Source organism: Nelumbo lutea, chromosome 7 (assembly GCF_056320005.1).
Source record: "Nelumbo lutea isolate HS-2025 chromosome 7, American lotus-T2T, whole genome shotgun sequence".
In the NCBI taxonomy this organism is placed as follows: domain Eukaryota; kingdom Viridiplantae; phylum Streptophyta; class Magnoliopsida; order Proteales; family Nelumbonaceae; genus Nelumbo; species Nelumbo lutea.
Genome location: NC_142690.1, coordinates 10,265,844 through 10,281,992, shown reverse-complemented (window position 1 = coordinate 10,281,992; position 16,149 = coordinate 10,265,844). Strand labels below are relative to the sequence as shown.

Below are 16,149 nucleotides of genomic sequence, written 5' to 3'. Positions count from 1 at the left end.
GCTTGGTCAGAGGTTGTATTTAGACGAATTATAATGCTCTAATGGCGATGCCATGACAATCAATATATTTTGTCTTAAAATGTATTTATACCTCCTAATCATTTCAAGCTTAAATTTATTAACATAGGGTTCTCCTATAGTACTAAAAAGATGATATTCAAAAACTGCTGACCAATCAATTGTAATCATAAATGTGATAATTATTTATTAAAATTCATGGATGGATTTTGATTGGTGATTGGTATCGCAGTAAATGGGACGAAACTAAGATGGTGATTCCCATTAATCAAATAATTATGCCGTATCCTTTGGAATTTGACCTCTCAAAGGTTACAGAACCTGGACGAACAGGGTTATGCGAAGCGAATCCTTGGCAAAATTATGGTTTTATCCCTAGACATCAGGAAGAGAACTTGATTCAATACTTTCTGGTTTCTCTATTTATCTCGAGGGTGAATCAAAAGAGAACCAGGCCTAAAATGATGTGGGATGAAATACAGATGGAAGACCTGATATCTACAGATTATTCAACATAACACAGCGTTGATGGATGATAGGATGAAAAACAGGATTTATTTGATAGCTGACCCCAGAGGCTTTGTTGAGTCAATTTTAAATTGATAAAATTAAGATAATTTTTTTGGTATTTAATCATACGGCCGAATCCCATCTTTTATGAATAACACAGCAACACATTACTAACTCTCCTCCAAATTTGGTGATAGTACGAATCGAATCCACGTCTACGTCTCCGCTGGAACAAACCAGCCAAAAGTTGGCAGCAACACTAACCCGAACACAATAGTTAGGTGTCCAGTTCAGCCTCGAGTTTTAGAAATCAAAGTATCGAACATTGGTAAGTACTATGCTATATTGGATATTACAGGTTCAGAGCAACGCCAGCAAAACAAAGGCCGGATCTGCTCCTCACACTGGCGTGTACATCCTATCATGCATTGGGAACATCTCCCATACTTATTATTTATCATTCACGGGAAATGTTCCCAATGCACGGTGGATGTGCATGTGAGGTGCCCATTTGTGAGGAGTAGATCCTGGCTCAGCTAAACAAATTGATGATAAATCATGTAGATCGTGGGTCAATGGTTCAATCTCTGGATCGAACAGGTCGGGTGTTTTTTCGACTAATCCCCAAATTTTAGAGAAACCAGACCCAAACTTTTAAAATGTGTTAATTTAGTGCATACCATTAAGTGGCATTTGAAAAGATGCATGTCCCTCGAATGTTATCTAATTTCTTTTTATCAATCATGTAAACATTGACAAAAAATGAATAATCTCAATTTTTTGCCTATTCTATTCAATAAAGTTGGGATCACATCTCAATGGGCATTCTGATGATCTCAACTTTCTTGAATAAGAGAAAAGGATTAGAGATTATTCACTTTTTCCTAATGTCTAAATGGTTAATAAAGAAAATTAGATAACAATTAATTAACACCAAGTATTAGATTGGCATGTTTTGAAAGTTCAGATATCGAATTGTCTCATTTTAAAGTTCGAGAACCAAAATAGAACTAGGCCCAAAAGACAAGATACTAATAAAAAAAATTCCCTAAAAATTACAACTTTAAACTGCTAAGATAACTTGTAAAAACCATTAATAACTTAAACATGTCTCATTTAGTGAATTTCCTACATGATGGATTTATTTTTCCTTTTTTGTAAGCCCAGGCAAATTCGCCCCGCACCAAATCTTAATCTTTCAAGGGTACACGTAAAAGAAAGGAAAGAATAACCGACAAGCTCATAATGGTTTCGAAAAACGGACCAGACCGTATAGTTGGACAGATTGAGTTAGAAATTGGTCAGGTAATAAAATCATTTTTTGATCAAAAACTATTGATACAACCAGGCTGATTCGGGCAATTAAACCATCGATTGATCGATCCAGACATTTTTTTTGGCTGTTATTTAGTTTATTTATTTTTTATTTTTTCAAATTAAAACAGATCATCCATTCGAATCAGACGATAAGACCGTTTGACATGGAAACGAGTCACCAGAACAATTCAGTGTCCGTTCGAGTTTTTAAGACTTTAAGTCTCATTGTCACCCATACAATGCACGAAGAAACTTGAAAAATGATCGAACTCTCGCAACAACTTATCAATCGTTTGGATCAGCAATGAAATTCCTCAAATATATATGTATATATGTGCAGGGTAGATTCATCCATTTCATCAACATTAATATTTGTCATAATTAAATTTAAGCATAAAAGCTAGAAAGTTTACAAAAACGTTTTATAGTAATTGATGAATCGCGCGACTGAGTTTAAAAACTTGGATTAATTCGTAGATTATATAGGAGGGTAGCTATTAAAAAATAAACAGCTATAATGATTTAGGGGAATTGAAGGTGTTTGGAGTATCAAACAATGAAGCTGTGTTTTCGATGTTTCTTATTCTTGCTTGCGTGATTCTATTGTTAAAATTATTTATTAATTATTAAGAGACGCATATAGAAATTTTACTTGAAATTTTAACAACTATTCAACCCAAGCCCTTCTATAATTTAAACCATCCAAAAACCTCTCTGTGGTGGCTGCATCAATAAAAGTTATAGTTACTAAAGCGTGTCTGAGCAGTTTAGATGGTAGCAATCCGGGTGAAATCAAGGTTTTAAGTAAGATACATGTGCATATACTTAGGAAACCAAAGGATACAGTGGAGGCAAAATATATATATCAAATAATTTATTCAACAAATCTAGAAATTAAATCAGGATAATACATAAGTTATCAGAACTCTGCAAATGATCAACTATATATCTTCCACAATGAAGTTGAACTATCTTCGTAGATATAAAAAACAACTTAGAAAAGGGGACACTATGCAGTACTATTCCTAGTGTAAATTTTCGGGGTTGAGTCCTCAGACACTGCCGTGATAGCATTCTTACTCATCAATTCTTGAATTACCTTTCGAGCCAGTGATCCACTTATCTGTAGAGTAATTAAAACAAAACCAAAGACAATCAGGTACTACATTAAATACTTGAAGAAAAAGAAGCAACAAAGATTAATTTACAAACAAATATGCTTCTGAATATAACAGAGCACAACATAAAAACAGATATGAAAACAAAAAATATCAGATGTATGCAGCTTCCCAAGAGTTAAGAGCTTTACCCCCAGCCTTTCTGATAGGAGTGGAACTGTTATTAATTTGAAATTTGCGACTTCACTCAACCTCTTTTCCAAGGACGACTCCTGGTCGAATAAAACCTCATTATTCTTCTTCTCCTTATTATTCTTGTTCTTCACCCACTTCTGTATCACAAAGGAAAAAAGATTAAAAAATAAAATTAATAACTACTCAAGAAGAAACAGTGCACACGAAACTCCAAAGTTTAATAAAAAACAGAGGGTTTTGTTTGAACCTTCTTCTTATCTTTGCCGTCGGAAGATTTAGCTTTAGAAGATGAAGGAGCGTTAGCCTGCTTCTCCTTTGTTCCCTGAAAAATACAAAGAAAAATCAAGTCAATAGCTCTGTTAACTTAAATTTGTAGGTAAAAGCTAAAAAGTATTCTTACCATTGTAGCTAATAGTCACTCGTACAGCCGAAGTCTAGTGAAACAAGAGAGAAACGACGTCTGGTCTGGACAGTGGACACCGGAGAAGTTAGAAACAGGATGCAGAACACGGGATGCTTTTCGAGGGTATATATAGAGGTCAGAGTTGAGTTTTAGAATGACAAAAGTTGGCAAGTAATAGATCATAGTGATGGTTCAGGATTTGGATACTATATATAATTCAATTCCCAGTCCACGTTGGAGCTCTTCTCTTTTTTTCTCTTTTCTTTCCTGTTTCCTTCTTCGGTTAGGTAATGGAATTGGAACAGAATTACAAACTTCTTGGCCCTAGCTCAACCCAGGCCAATTCACCAAATCCTTACTAAACCTGGCCCGACCCAACCCAAGCCCGAATTTGGCCCAACCTGAGACCTGAGTTGTGTTGGTTTAAGTTTGGGTTGGACTTGGGCCTGACCAGATCTGATGTATGTACCACTAGGTTATGTTTGATTTGAAGGAAAAGGTAAAAAAACATATATAAGATTTATAAAGATTTTCTTACTTTTCCTTTCTTTTTCCTATTTTTTCCTTCAAACGAAACAAGCCTTTAGGGATGGATTTTTATGGACCCTCAGCTTGACCCAATCCATACTTTGTACCTTACTTACAACCCTTACATATATTGTGGGCTGGGCCGGGCTTGAAATGTTCACCCCTTTATTGGTGACTCCAGATCTACCCATGAACTGAACAAGATGTGTGCAACAGTATACAAATCCCAATCCAGTTCTACTCCCAATTATTAGACCATCAAATCAAAGATCCAAACCAATTGTTTTGGCAATACCATAACACTGTATCATAGAATGATTAAGCAAATATAAAGATGTTGAACTTCTGTGAAGACGACTTCTAAACCTAATAGGCTAGCGGAGGGGCCCTGCTTCGTAGGGATTGGAATCAAATCGTTGACCCGTTGTTTTAGTAAAAATCATTGAATCGGTCAATGATTCATTGATCCAAGTAGATAAACCATCGGTTTGTTGATTTGTAAAATGATTTTTAGCTATTTTTTATTTATTTTTTAATTGGGAACCATCTAGGCAACCATTCCATTTTATCCTAATTTCAGTCTTTGGCCAAAATTCGTTTAATTGATCAATGACCCATTGACTTGGGCGGTCGAACCATTAACCTGTTCAATGGTTTTTTGTCACCTTTTAATTTTTTTAATTTTTGTTGTTAGAACGGGCCATCCATTCAAACCGAACAATCAAACCGTCGATCCAAAAACCGGTGGCCATACAATTCCATTTTCAGATTGTATGAGTCACACGCTCGAATGACATAACATGTATGGTACTGCTTAATGGACCTCACACACTCAATTTTTTGCTTGTAATTTTTGTTGTCAGAACGGGTCATCCATTTTTTTATTTTTTAATTGGGAACCGTCTAAGGAACCAAATCCGTTTTACCCCAATCCCGGTCCCTGGCCAAAAACCATTAAATCGGTCAACGACCCATTGATCGAGTGGTCAAACCGTAACCCGTTGACTTGTTTAATGGTTTTTGGTCATTTTTATTTTTTTAATTTTTGTTGTCAAAACGGGTTGTCCATTCGAACTGGACAATCAAACCGTCGACCTGAAAACCAATGACCAGAACGATTCCATTTTCGGGTCATATGAGTCACATGCTCGAATGACATAACATCATGGTTTTTCAAACCGACCCGGAGATCAAACCGGTCAAGGGTCCAGTTACCGGGTCGAACGGTCGGCCCGTTTTGACAAAAAATAAAAAATGGTCAAAACCGTTTGGACGGTTCAATATCTAGTTATTAATAATATTTATAATAGCTATAATATATTTATATAATTAGATAATTATATATATCTAATTATCTAACAATATTTATATAATTAATAGGAAATGGGACCCGAGCGGTCGAACCATCGACCCGTTGACCCGTAAAAGGTTTTTGGCCATTTTTTTGAATTGGGAACCATCTAGGAAACAAGTTTCGTTTTATCCTAATCTCAGTCCTTGGCCAAAAATTGTTGAATCGGTCAACAACCCTTTTACCCGAGCGGTTGAACCATTGACCCATTCAATGGTTTTTGGTCATTTTTTTAATTTTTGTTGTCAAAACGGACCATCCGTTCAAACTGAACAGTCAAATCGTCAACCCAAAAACCGGTGGCCAGAATGATTTTGTTTTCAAGTTGTATGAGTCACATGCTCGAATGACATAACACGTATGGTACTGCTTAATGGACCCCACACACTCAATTTTTTGCCTGTAATTTTTGTTGTCAAAATGGGTCATCCGTTTTTTTTTTTATTTTTTTTAATTAGGAACTGTCCAGGCAACCAGTTCTGTTTTACCCCAATCATGGTCCCTGGCCAAAAACCATTGAACTGATCTACAACCCATTGACCCAAGTGGTCGAACCGTCAACTCGTTGACCCATTCAATGGTTTTTAGTTGTTTTTTTTTTTAATTTTTGTTGTCAGAATGGGCCATCCGTTCGAATCGGATGGTCAAACCATTGACCCAAAAACTGGTGGCTAGAACGGTTCCATTTTTGGGTCGTATGAGTCACATGCTCGAATGAAATAACATCATGGTTTTTAAAACCGACCCAAAGACCGAACCGGTCAGAGGTCTAGTTACCAGGTCGAATGGTCCAACCGTTTGAATCGAACGATCAACCTGTTCTGACAAAAAAATTAAAAAAATGGTCAAAACTGTTCGAACGATTCAATATCTATTAACAATATTTATAATAACTATTATATATTTATATAATTAAATAATTTTATATATCTAATTATCTAATAATATTTATATAATTAATAGGAAATAAATAATATTTATAATAACTATTATATATTTATATAATTAAATAATTATATATATCTAATTATCTAATAACATTCATATAATTAATAGGAAATGGGTTGGATTGCTCTCACGTGGGAATCTATTCGTATGTATAAATTCCATTTCCTATACGGAGAGAACACCCCATAATATGCGAGGTTTTAGTAAACTTTATTAATTAATATTTAATAGCACCAAAAAAGATAATTGGATCAATTATTCATAGAAAATAAAATGCGAGGTTTTAGTAAACTTTATTAATTAATATTTAATAGCGCCTAAGAAGATAATTGGTTTAATTATTCTTAGAATGATAGAACCAGCTGCATCTACACTTCAAACCCACCTCATTCATTAATAGACAAAGAAGAATTCTAACTTCATTAATTAATTGCTTGTCCTAATGGCTTAAAATTTCCCAGCATATCTTAAAACCAGGCAAATAAGATAATTTGATGGAGTTGATTTTGTGAATACCATCAAGATCATATATGTTAGATATCATCTCCTATGTTGTTATGTCACCAAAAGTCCAGAACAAGTTAGATCATCATAAGTTGCATTATCGCCACACAAGTAGATTAATTAGTAGATTTCTATGATCCAACACCATGCCATCAAAATTTTCCATCAACAAAACCATTCATCGGTAAATTCATACCAGAAGTGGGAAGTATCAATATAACAAAGTATTTGCTTCACAATTGTAAGAATTAAGAAAAAGATTACATTCATCTTCGGAGTGTAAAGTTTTTGAGTTTAGTGAAGTACTAATTCTTAGAATCGGTGTTGTCTTGATTAAGTGAAGTATTAATTTCTTGAACATTCAATTGTTCTTAGTTCCTATTTTGAATTTAGGAGGGTTCTTTATTTATTGTTTCTTTTTTCTATGGAAAGATGTGCTCAAAGAACTTAACATCTCAAGACTCTATTATTGTGTTGTTATCTACAACATTATCAATTGTTTTAATTATAAGAAATTAATAAATTATATTGTTTTGTGCATATTCAATGAACACACAATCATAGGTTTGTTGTCCTAATTTATTTCTTTTAGGTTCAGGTATTCCAATTTTTATTAAGCCCCAAACTTTTACGTAGTTCAAACTAAGTTTTCTATTATGCCAAAGTTCAAAATGTATTTGTCATTTCTTCCTGGGTGATATTCTATTATATAAATGACAAGCCATTAGGATCGTTTCCCCCCACAAGTTCAAAAATGCACTTGAACTAATTAACATAGCATTCATCATTTCTTTTAATGTTCTGTTAAGTTTTGCTACTCCATTAGATTCAGGTTGATAAGGGGATATAGTTTTATGTATGATTCCATTTTCTTTAAAGAATTTCCTAATGGTTTCTCCATCATATTCAATCCTTCCATCTGTTCTAAATATTTTTATTTTTTTCCTAACTAATTTTCTACTTCAGTTTTATAGTTTATAAAAGCTTGATCAGCCTCATCTTTTGATCTAAGTAGAATTATTTTTGCATATCAAGATAAGTATCTTTTTCCCCATTTAGCTTCATGATATTTAAGGTCTCTAAGATCACCATGTATAAGTTATAATAATCTAATTTCTCATTGTACACTTTTACAAGGTTTCTTAGTGAATTTTGCTTCTACACATGCTTGGCATTTTTCATTTGTAAAATTAATAGGAACATTCAAACTCCTAATTTATATAACCGTTTTAAATAAGGGGCACTATGATGTCCTAATCTAGCATGCCAAATATAAAAAAAAAAAAAAAATCAACAATATATGTAGAAGAAGAAGCACTCTTATTCATAAAAACATTAGAAATATTCAGTACAAATAGTCCACCAGCATTATATCATTTTCCAATAAATACATTATTTTTAATTAACACAATATTATCTACTTCAAACGTGAGCTTCAGTCCTACTTTGTTGAAGAGTGCTCCCGATACCAAGTTTCGTTGGATCTCTGGCACATGCAACAAATCATTCAACATTAGAATTTCTCCTGAAATCAGTTTCAAGAGCACCTTTCTTTGCCGATGACCTTCAAAATTTGTGAGTTTCCTATAAAAACTTTATCTCCCTCAAACTGAGTTGTATACTCATAGGAGTTGCGGTCCCCACATATGTGCTTGGTAGCACCAGTGTCCAGTACCACTCCTTCGACTTATCAACTAAAACTGCCTCACTTACCATAGCTGCGATAACATCCCCAGTCAAATTGACTTTTGGTTTCTCAAAGTCCTTTCGGTACCAGTAGTCCTTCTTGTAATGCCCGAGTTTACCACATACATAGATATTTCATTTTTTTGTTGCTTCTTGACTTTTTTATCATTTTTCACATTAAGATTCTTTTTGAATTTTGTAGTCTTTTCCTTAACCAAATCGGTTTTGGAAAACCGATCATCATCTTTCTTTCTATTCTTTTTTTCTATTTGAATTCAGACCACTATTTGGTCCAAAGTAGTGTCTTTCCTCTTATACTTCATACTAGTCATGAAATCATTCCATGTATGTGGAAATTTCTTAATAAGAGAACCAACAATGAATTCATCTGGCAGTATCATGCCTTCCTTTGCTAGTTCCCCCATAAGCACCTGAAACTCATCTATTTGAGTAGATACATCAATATCTTCTTTCATGGTGAAATGCAGAAAGTTGGCAATTACATATTTTTTATGTCCAACATTTTCTAGAACATACTTATTGTTCAATGCATTACAAATTTCATAGGAAAAGTTATAAGAGGAGTAAACACTAAACAGTTTATTGGACAGGCAGTTCCGGATATGGTGGGTGCAAAGATAGTCGGTTGTAGTCTAGTGTTTTGCAACAACAGAACGTGTTGGTTCTTCCATGTTTAATGGGTTCGGTTCAGTTAAAGCAAAAGCTACCCCTAACTGTTCTAAGGCAAACAGAAGACATTATCTCCAACGCTTGTAGTTGGTTCCATTAAAATGTTCAATCTTAGAGAAATCTGAAACTATTGATAGTATCTTATTCTTCATGAAGGGGTTAGCAGAGATAGGTTCCATGAATGTGGTTTTAAGATTGTTGGAAAATAATAAAGAAGGTAGAATAGAACTTATCGGTAATCACTTTCTAAACTGGAATTTGCAGGAGTGTGATGTTGTAGAATTGCGAAACTGAGAAGTTGCAGAGAGAAGAAGGGCTGAGTCGTGCCACTTGGTCACTCTCTTTAGGACCGCATTTTCCCCCTATGGTGCAGCCGGGTTGCAAATCGGTTGCCAAGATAAAACAGCCCATAGGCCACTAGTAGATGTACACTAGCTTACCAGACCTCCGCGAACCACAAAGAATTGATGCTCAGATTGTCAGAGAAGACTATCGAAAGTATTTTTGTGTGTAAACTGGGTCGACCAACACTCCTTTTATAGAGTGTTCTCAGTCACCCGAATGAACATAGAGGTGTCCTTTCAAATAGGGACCTCTTCAAAACAGTGCACCTATTCGAATTTAAAAAACCAAATGATATTCAAAATTATATTCAAATGATATTTAAAATTTGAATATAATTTGAAAAAACATTCAAAATTATATTCAAATTTAAAAAACCAAATGATTAATTTGATAAAACCAAAACTGATTCAATACGCACACGCACATGCACATGCACCTGCGCCCGGCTTGGCTCGACGTGCACGTGTAAAAAGAACCCCCAACCTGCCATCACATGCATGGGATACATATAGTGCTTTCCTCCTATGGGTCCTTACCTATAGAGAGAGAGAGCAAAACTATAAATATACTCCACCTCTACTCATTTTCCAAATAATGTAGAACAAAGAGTCTTTCCATTCACTCAAGAGTGGGAAGAAAAAAAGGCAAAACTTAAAAACAAGAGAGAGAGAAAGAAGAGAGATTCTTAAAATTTTGAATCTCCCTCCAACATATATTAATGATAGAACCATTGATTGATGTAGTTAAAATGTTAAACGATGAGTTTTCAGTTTGTTCTTTATTCCGGTGTGGACTAGATACCATTAGCTGATGTCAATTTTCTATTGATTAATTTGGTTTGGTTATTTGGTGATGCTTGAGTTTACTACCCACTATACTAAGACTCATACTATTGACCAAATAAACCAAATGTATTAGAAAGAAGAAAAGGCTGCTATTGAGAACCAAAGATAGTATAGAAATCAGTTATTTGAAGAATTTATATTGTATCCGGCTCAGGCCTTTGCTTGTAAACCCGAGCCACAGCCTATGTTGCACAAGTAGATATTTTTTGTACACGAAAAAATAAAAAGATCATTTTTGTAAATTAATCTTCAATACTCTCCCCACCCCACCCCACCCCCCACCCCCAAAAAAAAACCAAAAAAAAAAACAAAAAGAAAAGAAAAAAAATAGTTTTCCATTAGTTAGCTTGGAAGATGTAAGAAAAACCTTGTTATTTCAAACCAATGAAGAGATTCCATAGCCTCACATGTATTTTATTTATACCTGGCAATTGGGTTGGGTGGGTCGGGTTCGGATTGGGTCAAAACACTTTGGGTTTATTTCGGGTTGTGTTATCAAATGCTAGACCCTAACCCTAAACGTTTAGGTTAGGGTTGACCAACAGGTCAATTCGAGCCATTCCAAAAAATTAAAATTTAAAAAATAAAGAAAAACTACATGAAAATGCCAAAATTAAAGGAATTAACCATAAAATTCCAATATAAAATAAAAAAAAAATTGAACATTTAACAATTTAAAGAGTAAACAATAAAGAGTAAAGACCAAATAGAAAAAATTAAAGAGTGAAAACTTCTAACAATGCATAAATAATCCCAATTAGATTTGACAATCGGGTCAACGGGTTGACCCATGACCCAACCCAACCTAACCTAGTTTTTTCCGGGTCGGGTTATTCTCACATTCAGTTAGCTAAATATAGCGGTGGCAATGAGCCGAGCTTTTCACGAGTTGCTCAAGCTCAACTCGGTTTCAACCGAGCTCAAGCCCAATTCACTGGCTCGATTATGAAGCGAGTCGAGCTTGAACCTACTAGAGCTCGGCTCATGAGCCCCACGAGCCGTTGATTGGCTATAAGTATTCTCGGTATCATTTCTTTCCGAAACCCAATTCTGTTATACCCTATTATATATCTTTCCTTCGAACGCAAAGTTAGAATATAAAATGTGTGAATTAATTAAAGGAATTAATTAAAGGAATCAATTAGCTACTTGGATCAGCCTTTATTTCAAATACAAAGAAAGGAATGGAAAAGGAAAAATGATAGATTAGATATCCACAAGACACTGATTATGGAGTGAAGTGCAAAATTAATTAATAGACTAGACTGAGAGAGAAGGCAAAATAAATAAATAAACACTGCTCATGGAGTGTACTAGCTTGATGAATGGTCTAACATATATTCCTCAAATAGCTTTCGAGGAGCAAATGTCAAGTAAGTTTGAATGGCAGTAAGGAACAAGACTAATATTGTACCAAATAGAGCCAAGGCCGTTTACTTATGATTTTCTTAAATCGATTTGACTTTGTCGATTTACTTATTGATTAAATCGAAATTGACCAATCCTGAAGTTAAACCGATACAAACATGAAAGGTTGGTTTATCGATTTAGTCGATTTTTAAATATATTTTAAACTGAAATATTTATATCAAAATATCTATTTATATTTAAGTTTATTTTTTTAGTTTTTATGCAATATCAAAATATATATTTAATTCAATTAATTATCTTGTACAAAATTGATTTTTTTTGTCAATATATACTTAAATTTATACAAAACTGAACTAAATATTATACCATTATATTATATTTGTATTGGTTTTGCATTTTTTTTTTGTTTTTATCATAAGTAACCATAATAAAATATATCAACCTTTAACATATAAGGTAGGGACTAATTAGTGAAAATTTATTACTACAATATTTTTTATTTTCTATATAATTATTTGAAATAGTAATTAATAATTATCAATCAACAACAATTATTAAAAATTAATAGAAATTATAAAAAAATATTCATGATAATAACTTTTAATAATAATATTGATAATGATATTAATAATCCTTTGATAACATCTGATATTATTTAATTTTTTATAATAGTATTGATATTAATAGTAATTATTTATCTTTGAAAATATTAATAGCAATTAGTACTTATTAAATATTTATGAAAATTCAACAATTTCTAAAAATATTATCAATTTAATAATATATGAAAATATTAATAATTTATTGTAATTATTGTTAATAATAATTAATTAGTATCATCCTAATAATATTTGATATTTCTTAATTTTAGTAAATAATTATAATGAATTAGTTGAAAATAAATTACTAGAACTTACCAAAATAACTAATAATTTATGACATTAAATAAATAATTATCAAAAAACATTAAAAATTATCATTAATAATATTTTCTATTAACCATAATTTAGTAGAAACTAAATTTCCATAAATTATCAATAATTATCATAAATTAGTAGGAAATGAATTACTAGAAATTACACAAAATCTTCAAATAAAATAACCAAAATAAATTACCAATGATTGTCAAAAATTATCATAAAATAGTAGAATTTTCTAGGAACTAGCAGAAATTATCATAGAATAGTAAGAATGTCTAAAAATATCAAGGTTTTTAAAACTGGACCAGACAAGAACCATTTTGGGGACAAGTTCCCTGGTCGAATGGTCCGATCGTTTGGTCTGAATGGACGACCATTCTGACAAAAAAAAAAAAACAAACAAAAAACAGCAAAAAAACCGTTATTCAGGCTGATGATTCAATGGTTTGACCGCTCGGGTCAACATTTTGTTGGCCAAATCAACGCTTTTTTGCCAAAATCCGGTTTTGGGGTGAAACAGAACCTGTCAAGTGATAATTTCCTAGTTTCGGGTCCGACTGTTTGGTTTGGTCTGGTTTTGAAAACACTAAAAAATATAACTATACAATAGAAAATACTAGAAGTTAGGAGAACTTTGTCAAAAATAACCTTTTATTTCCAGAAAATACAATAAATTACCAATAAGTTATCTTATAATTAGTATAAAAATTTAGTAGAATTTGACCACAAATTATCAGAAAATAGTAGAAATGTCCTGAAATTATTAATAAATTACCAAGAATTAGCACACAATTACGGATAACTACTATTGATAAATCAGTAATATAGATCATAAAATTAGTATTAATTTACCAAAAATTATCATAAAATTAGTAAAACTATATTAACTTTCAATATACATCATCTTATATTTTTGTCAACTAATTGGATTTATTTCATTTGCCTATAATTTCTATAATTTCAATTTTGTTTAATACAATGTAGGTTTTGCACTCCACATCTTTGTACTTGGTGATGGCATATAATATTAACGTCATTTTTTACTTTATTAACGTCTACAGGATCCGATTTGAGATCGACGAGTATCCAATTTAACCGTTAAGAGGATCCAATTCGATACGATCTTGATTTCCTTTACCGAAGGCTTTGGCCGGGAGTGAAGGGTCCGAGAACCCATTCTGATAGCAAGAGTAGAAATAGGGGGCTTTGGCCTGGAGTGAAGGGTCCGAGAACCCATTCTGATAACAAGAGTCGAAGTAGGGGGACTGCGACGCATAGCCAAAAGATGCAGGTGAGTTGAGTCGCAGGCAGGGGATTCAGAGGCGACAATGCATCTAACGCCACAGGAATAAAGCAAAGGATCGGAGCCAAAGTCCATCCTAGCAGAGAGGTTCGCAGGCCGGTCCATCTTAGCAGAGGCGACAATGCCATTAGTAGAAATTTTCTTAAACTTTATTAACTTTCAATATAGATCATCTTATATTTTTGTCAACTAATTGGATTTATTTCATTTACCCATAATTTCTATTATTTTATTTTGGTTTAATACAATGTAGGTTTTGCACTCCACATCTTTGTATTTGGTTATGGCATATAATATTAACGTCATTTTTTAGTTTATTAACGTTTACAGGATCCGATTTGAGATCGACGAGTATCCAATTTAACCGTTAAGAGGATCCTATTTGATACGATCTTGATTTCCTTTACCGAAGGCTTTGGCCTGGAGTGAAGAGTCCGAGAACCCACTCTGATAGCAAGAGTCTAAATAGGGGGCTTTGGCCTGGAGTGAAGGGTCCGAGAACCCATTCTGATAGCAAGAGTTGAAGTAGGGGGACTGCGATGAATAGCCAAAAGATGCAGGTGAGTTGAGTCGCAGAAGGCAGGGGATTCAGAGGCGACAATGCATCTAACGCCACAAGAATAAAGCAAAGGATCGGAGCCAAAGTTCATCTTAGCAGAGAGGTTCGCCGGCTGGTCATCGCCTGTCTGAATAACTTGGTAAGTTCTGGTCCTTCTCCCAATATTTCCCCTTTGACGAGGGTGGGAACTCTTTCTAAGGAGGTAAGTTCTGGTCCTCCTCTCTTGTAGGTTTGTTCCTTTGTTCCCTCCTAAGTTATCTCCAAGGCCAAGTTGTGACTTCCTGCTAAACTTTGTTGGAAGTTGCAGAATAATTTCAGATGGTAGGGGGTGGCAGGGATTAGTTTTCTCATAACCAACTCTGCTGGGACAGTATTGTGGGCTTATAGTGGACCTATTGGCATTACAGACGTGGTTAAAGCTAAGGTCAGAAATCTTTTTATGGGCTTAATCGCTTAAGAATGGCTAGAACTATTCACTCTGCCCCCTTTGTGGTGGAGGGTGATTTGAAGAAATGCCATAGGATGGGCTGCTAATCAAGAAGGGAGTCCTGGGATTTTGGCCCACCTGCTCAACGACACTCAAGAGCTTTTGTTCTTTTAGATGGGTTTCTAGGGAACTGAATATGGCTGATTCGTTAGAAAATCAGGGGTAGGTAGGGCTTCATTGTATAGTGTTAACACATTTCCATTGTAATTTTTTGGCTTTTTTGGGCTCTCTGTTTTTGTACATTCTCTCATGCACACCCCCTCCTTTTGGTTCTCAATGAAAGCTACCTCTTGTCAAAAAAAAAAAAAAAACATATTAAGTAATTTAATATAGCAGCTCAATAAACGATCCTTGTCCCCAGATATACATTCTATACATGGTTGATTAGTATACACCATGAAAGTCATATGCAATTATATAATAAGTATTCATGCTTATCGAAAGATGCAAAAATATTTTTCCATCCTATTGATGTCTAAAGTTTTGTACTTCTGGCCTTCAAAGTACTTTAATATAGAGGTCCAGTCCATTAGGGTTCTTTCAATGCAACCAATGGGGGCTTCCATGGCTGAGCTTTTGTTTATTGGATATATGTCTATTTCAGTCTTTCCACATGAAACCATGAGCAAGCTTAGAAGAAAAGGGGCTTCCATGGGTGAGCTTTTGTTTATTGTCATGTCAGGAAGGGGTTTCTGACTCTTGTGCCTTACCATTCTTATTGGTTTTTTTGCTGACACTGTAAGTATAGGACAAACCATATACCATTCTTTTGTTATCTTGGTACTACTGGATCTTCTATGAAACTTGGAAATGAAAGGAGGATGGGGAATAAAAGAGGTGGCCAATGATCCAGTTTGCTATTTCTTAAATGTTATGGTAGTACAGCACATACTCTCTCTCTCTCTCTCTCAGAAACACACACACATACACACTAGAACACGTGCACACAGATACCTCTGAATAATGAAATATCTAACCATTCAAATTAGTGTTTTGTGACAAATGAAATACCTAACCATTCAAATTAGTGTTTTGTGACAAATGGGAGACT

The 16,149-nt window shown here is 33.9% G+C and overlaps 1 protein-coding gene across 1 annotated transcript; it reads right to left on the bottom strand.

Annotated features, from left to right (window-relative positions):
• Nucleotides 1-2,706: 2,706 nt before the first annotated feature.
• On the bottom strand, nucleotides 2,707-9,054 carry LOC148845034 (small ribosomal subunit protein eS25-like). Its single transcript, XM_088954323.1, has 5 exons — nucleotides 8,860-9,054; nucleotides 8,606-8,674; nucleotides 3,406-3,480; nucleotides 3,155-3,295; nucleotides 2,707-2,968 (listed from the first exon to the last, which is right to left on the bottom strand). The coding sequence occupies exons 1-5, from the start codon at nucleotides 9,052-9,054 to the stop codon at nucleotides 2,855-2,857; spliced, it is 594 nt and encodes a 197-aa protein (XP_088810449.1). The 3' UTR covers nucleotides 2,707-2,854.
• Between the last annotated feature and the right edge of the window lie 7,095 nt (nucleotides 9,055-16,149).

What these genes read in the sequence shown, in the direction of transcription:
- LOC148845034 (XM_088954323.1), bottom strand. Translation starts at nt 9,054, where the DNA reads ATGAAAGAAGATATTGATGTATCTACTCAAATAGATGAGTTTCAGGTG. An exon ending in GGGATGTTATCGCAGCTATG is followed by an intron (nt 3,481 to 8,605) that starts GTAAGTGAGGCA and finishes TGTATTTTTCAG; the next exon opens with GGAACAAAGGAGAAGCAGGC. An exon ending in TCCTATCAGAAAGGCTGGGG is followed by an intron (nt 2,969 to 3,154) that starts GTAAAGCTCTTA and finishes ATTACTCTACAG; the next exon opens with ATAAGTGGATCACTGGCTCG.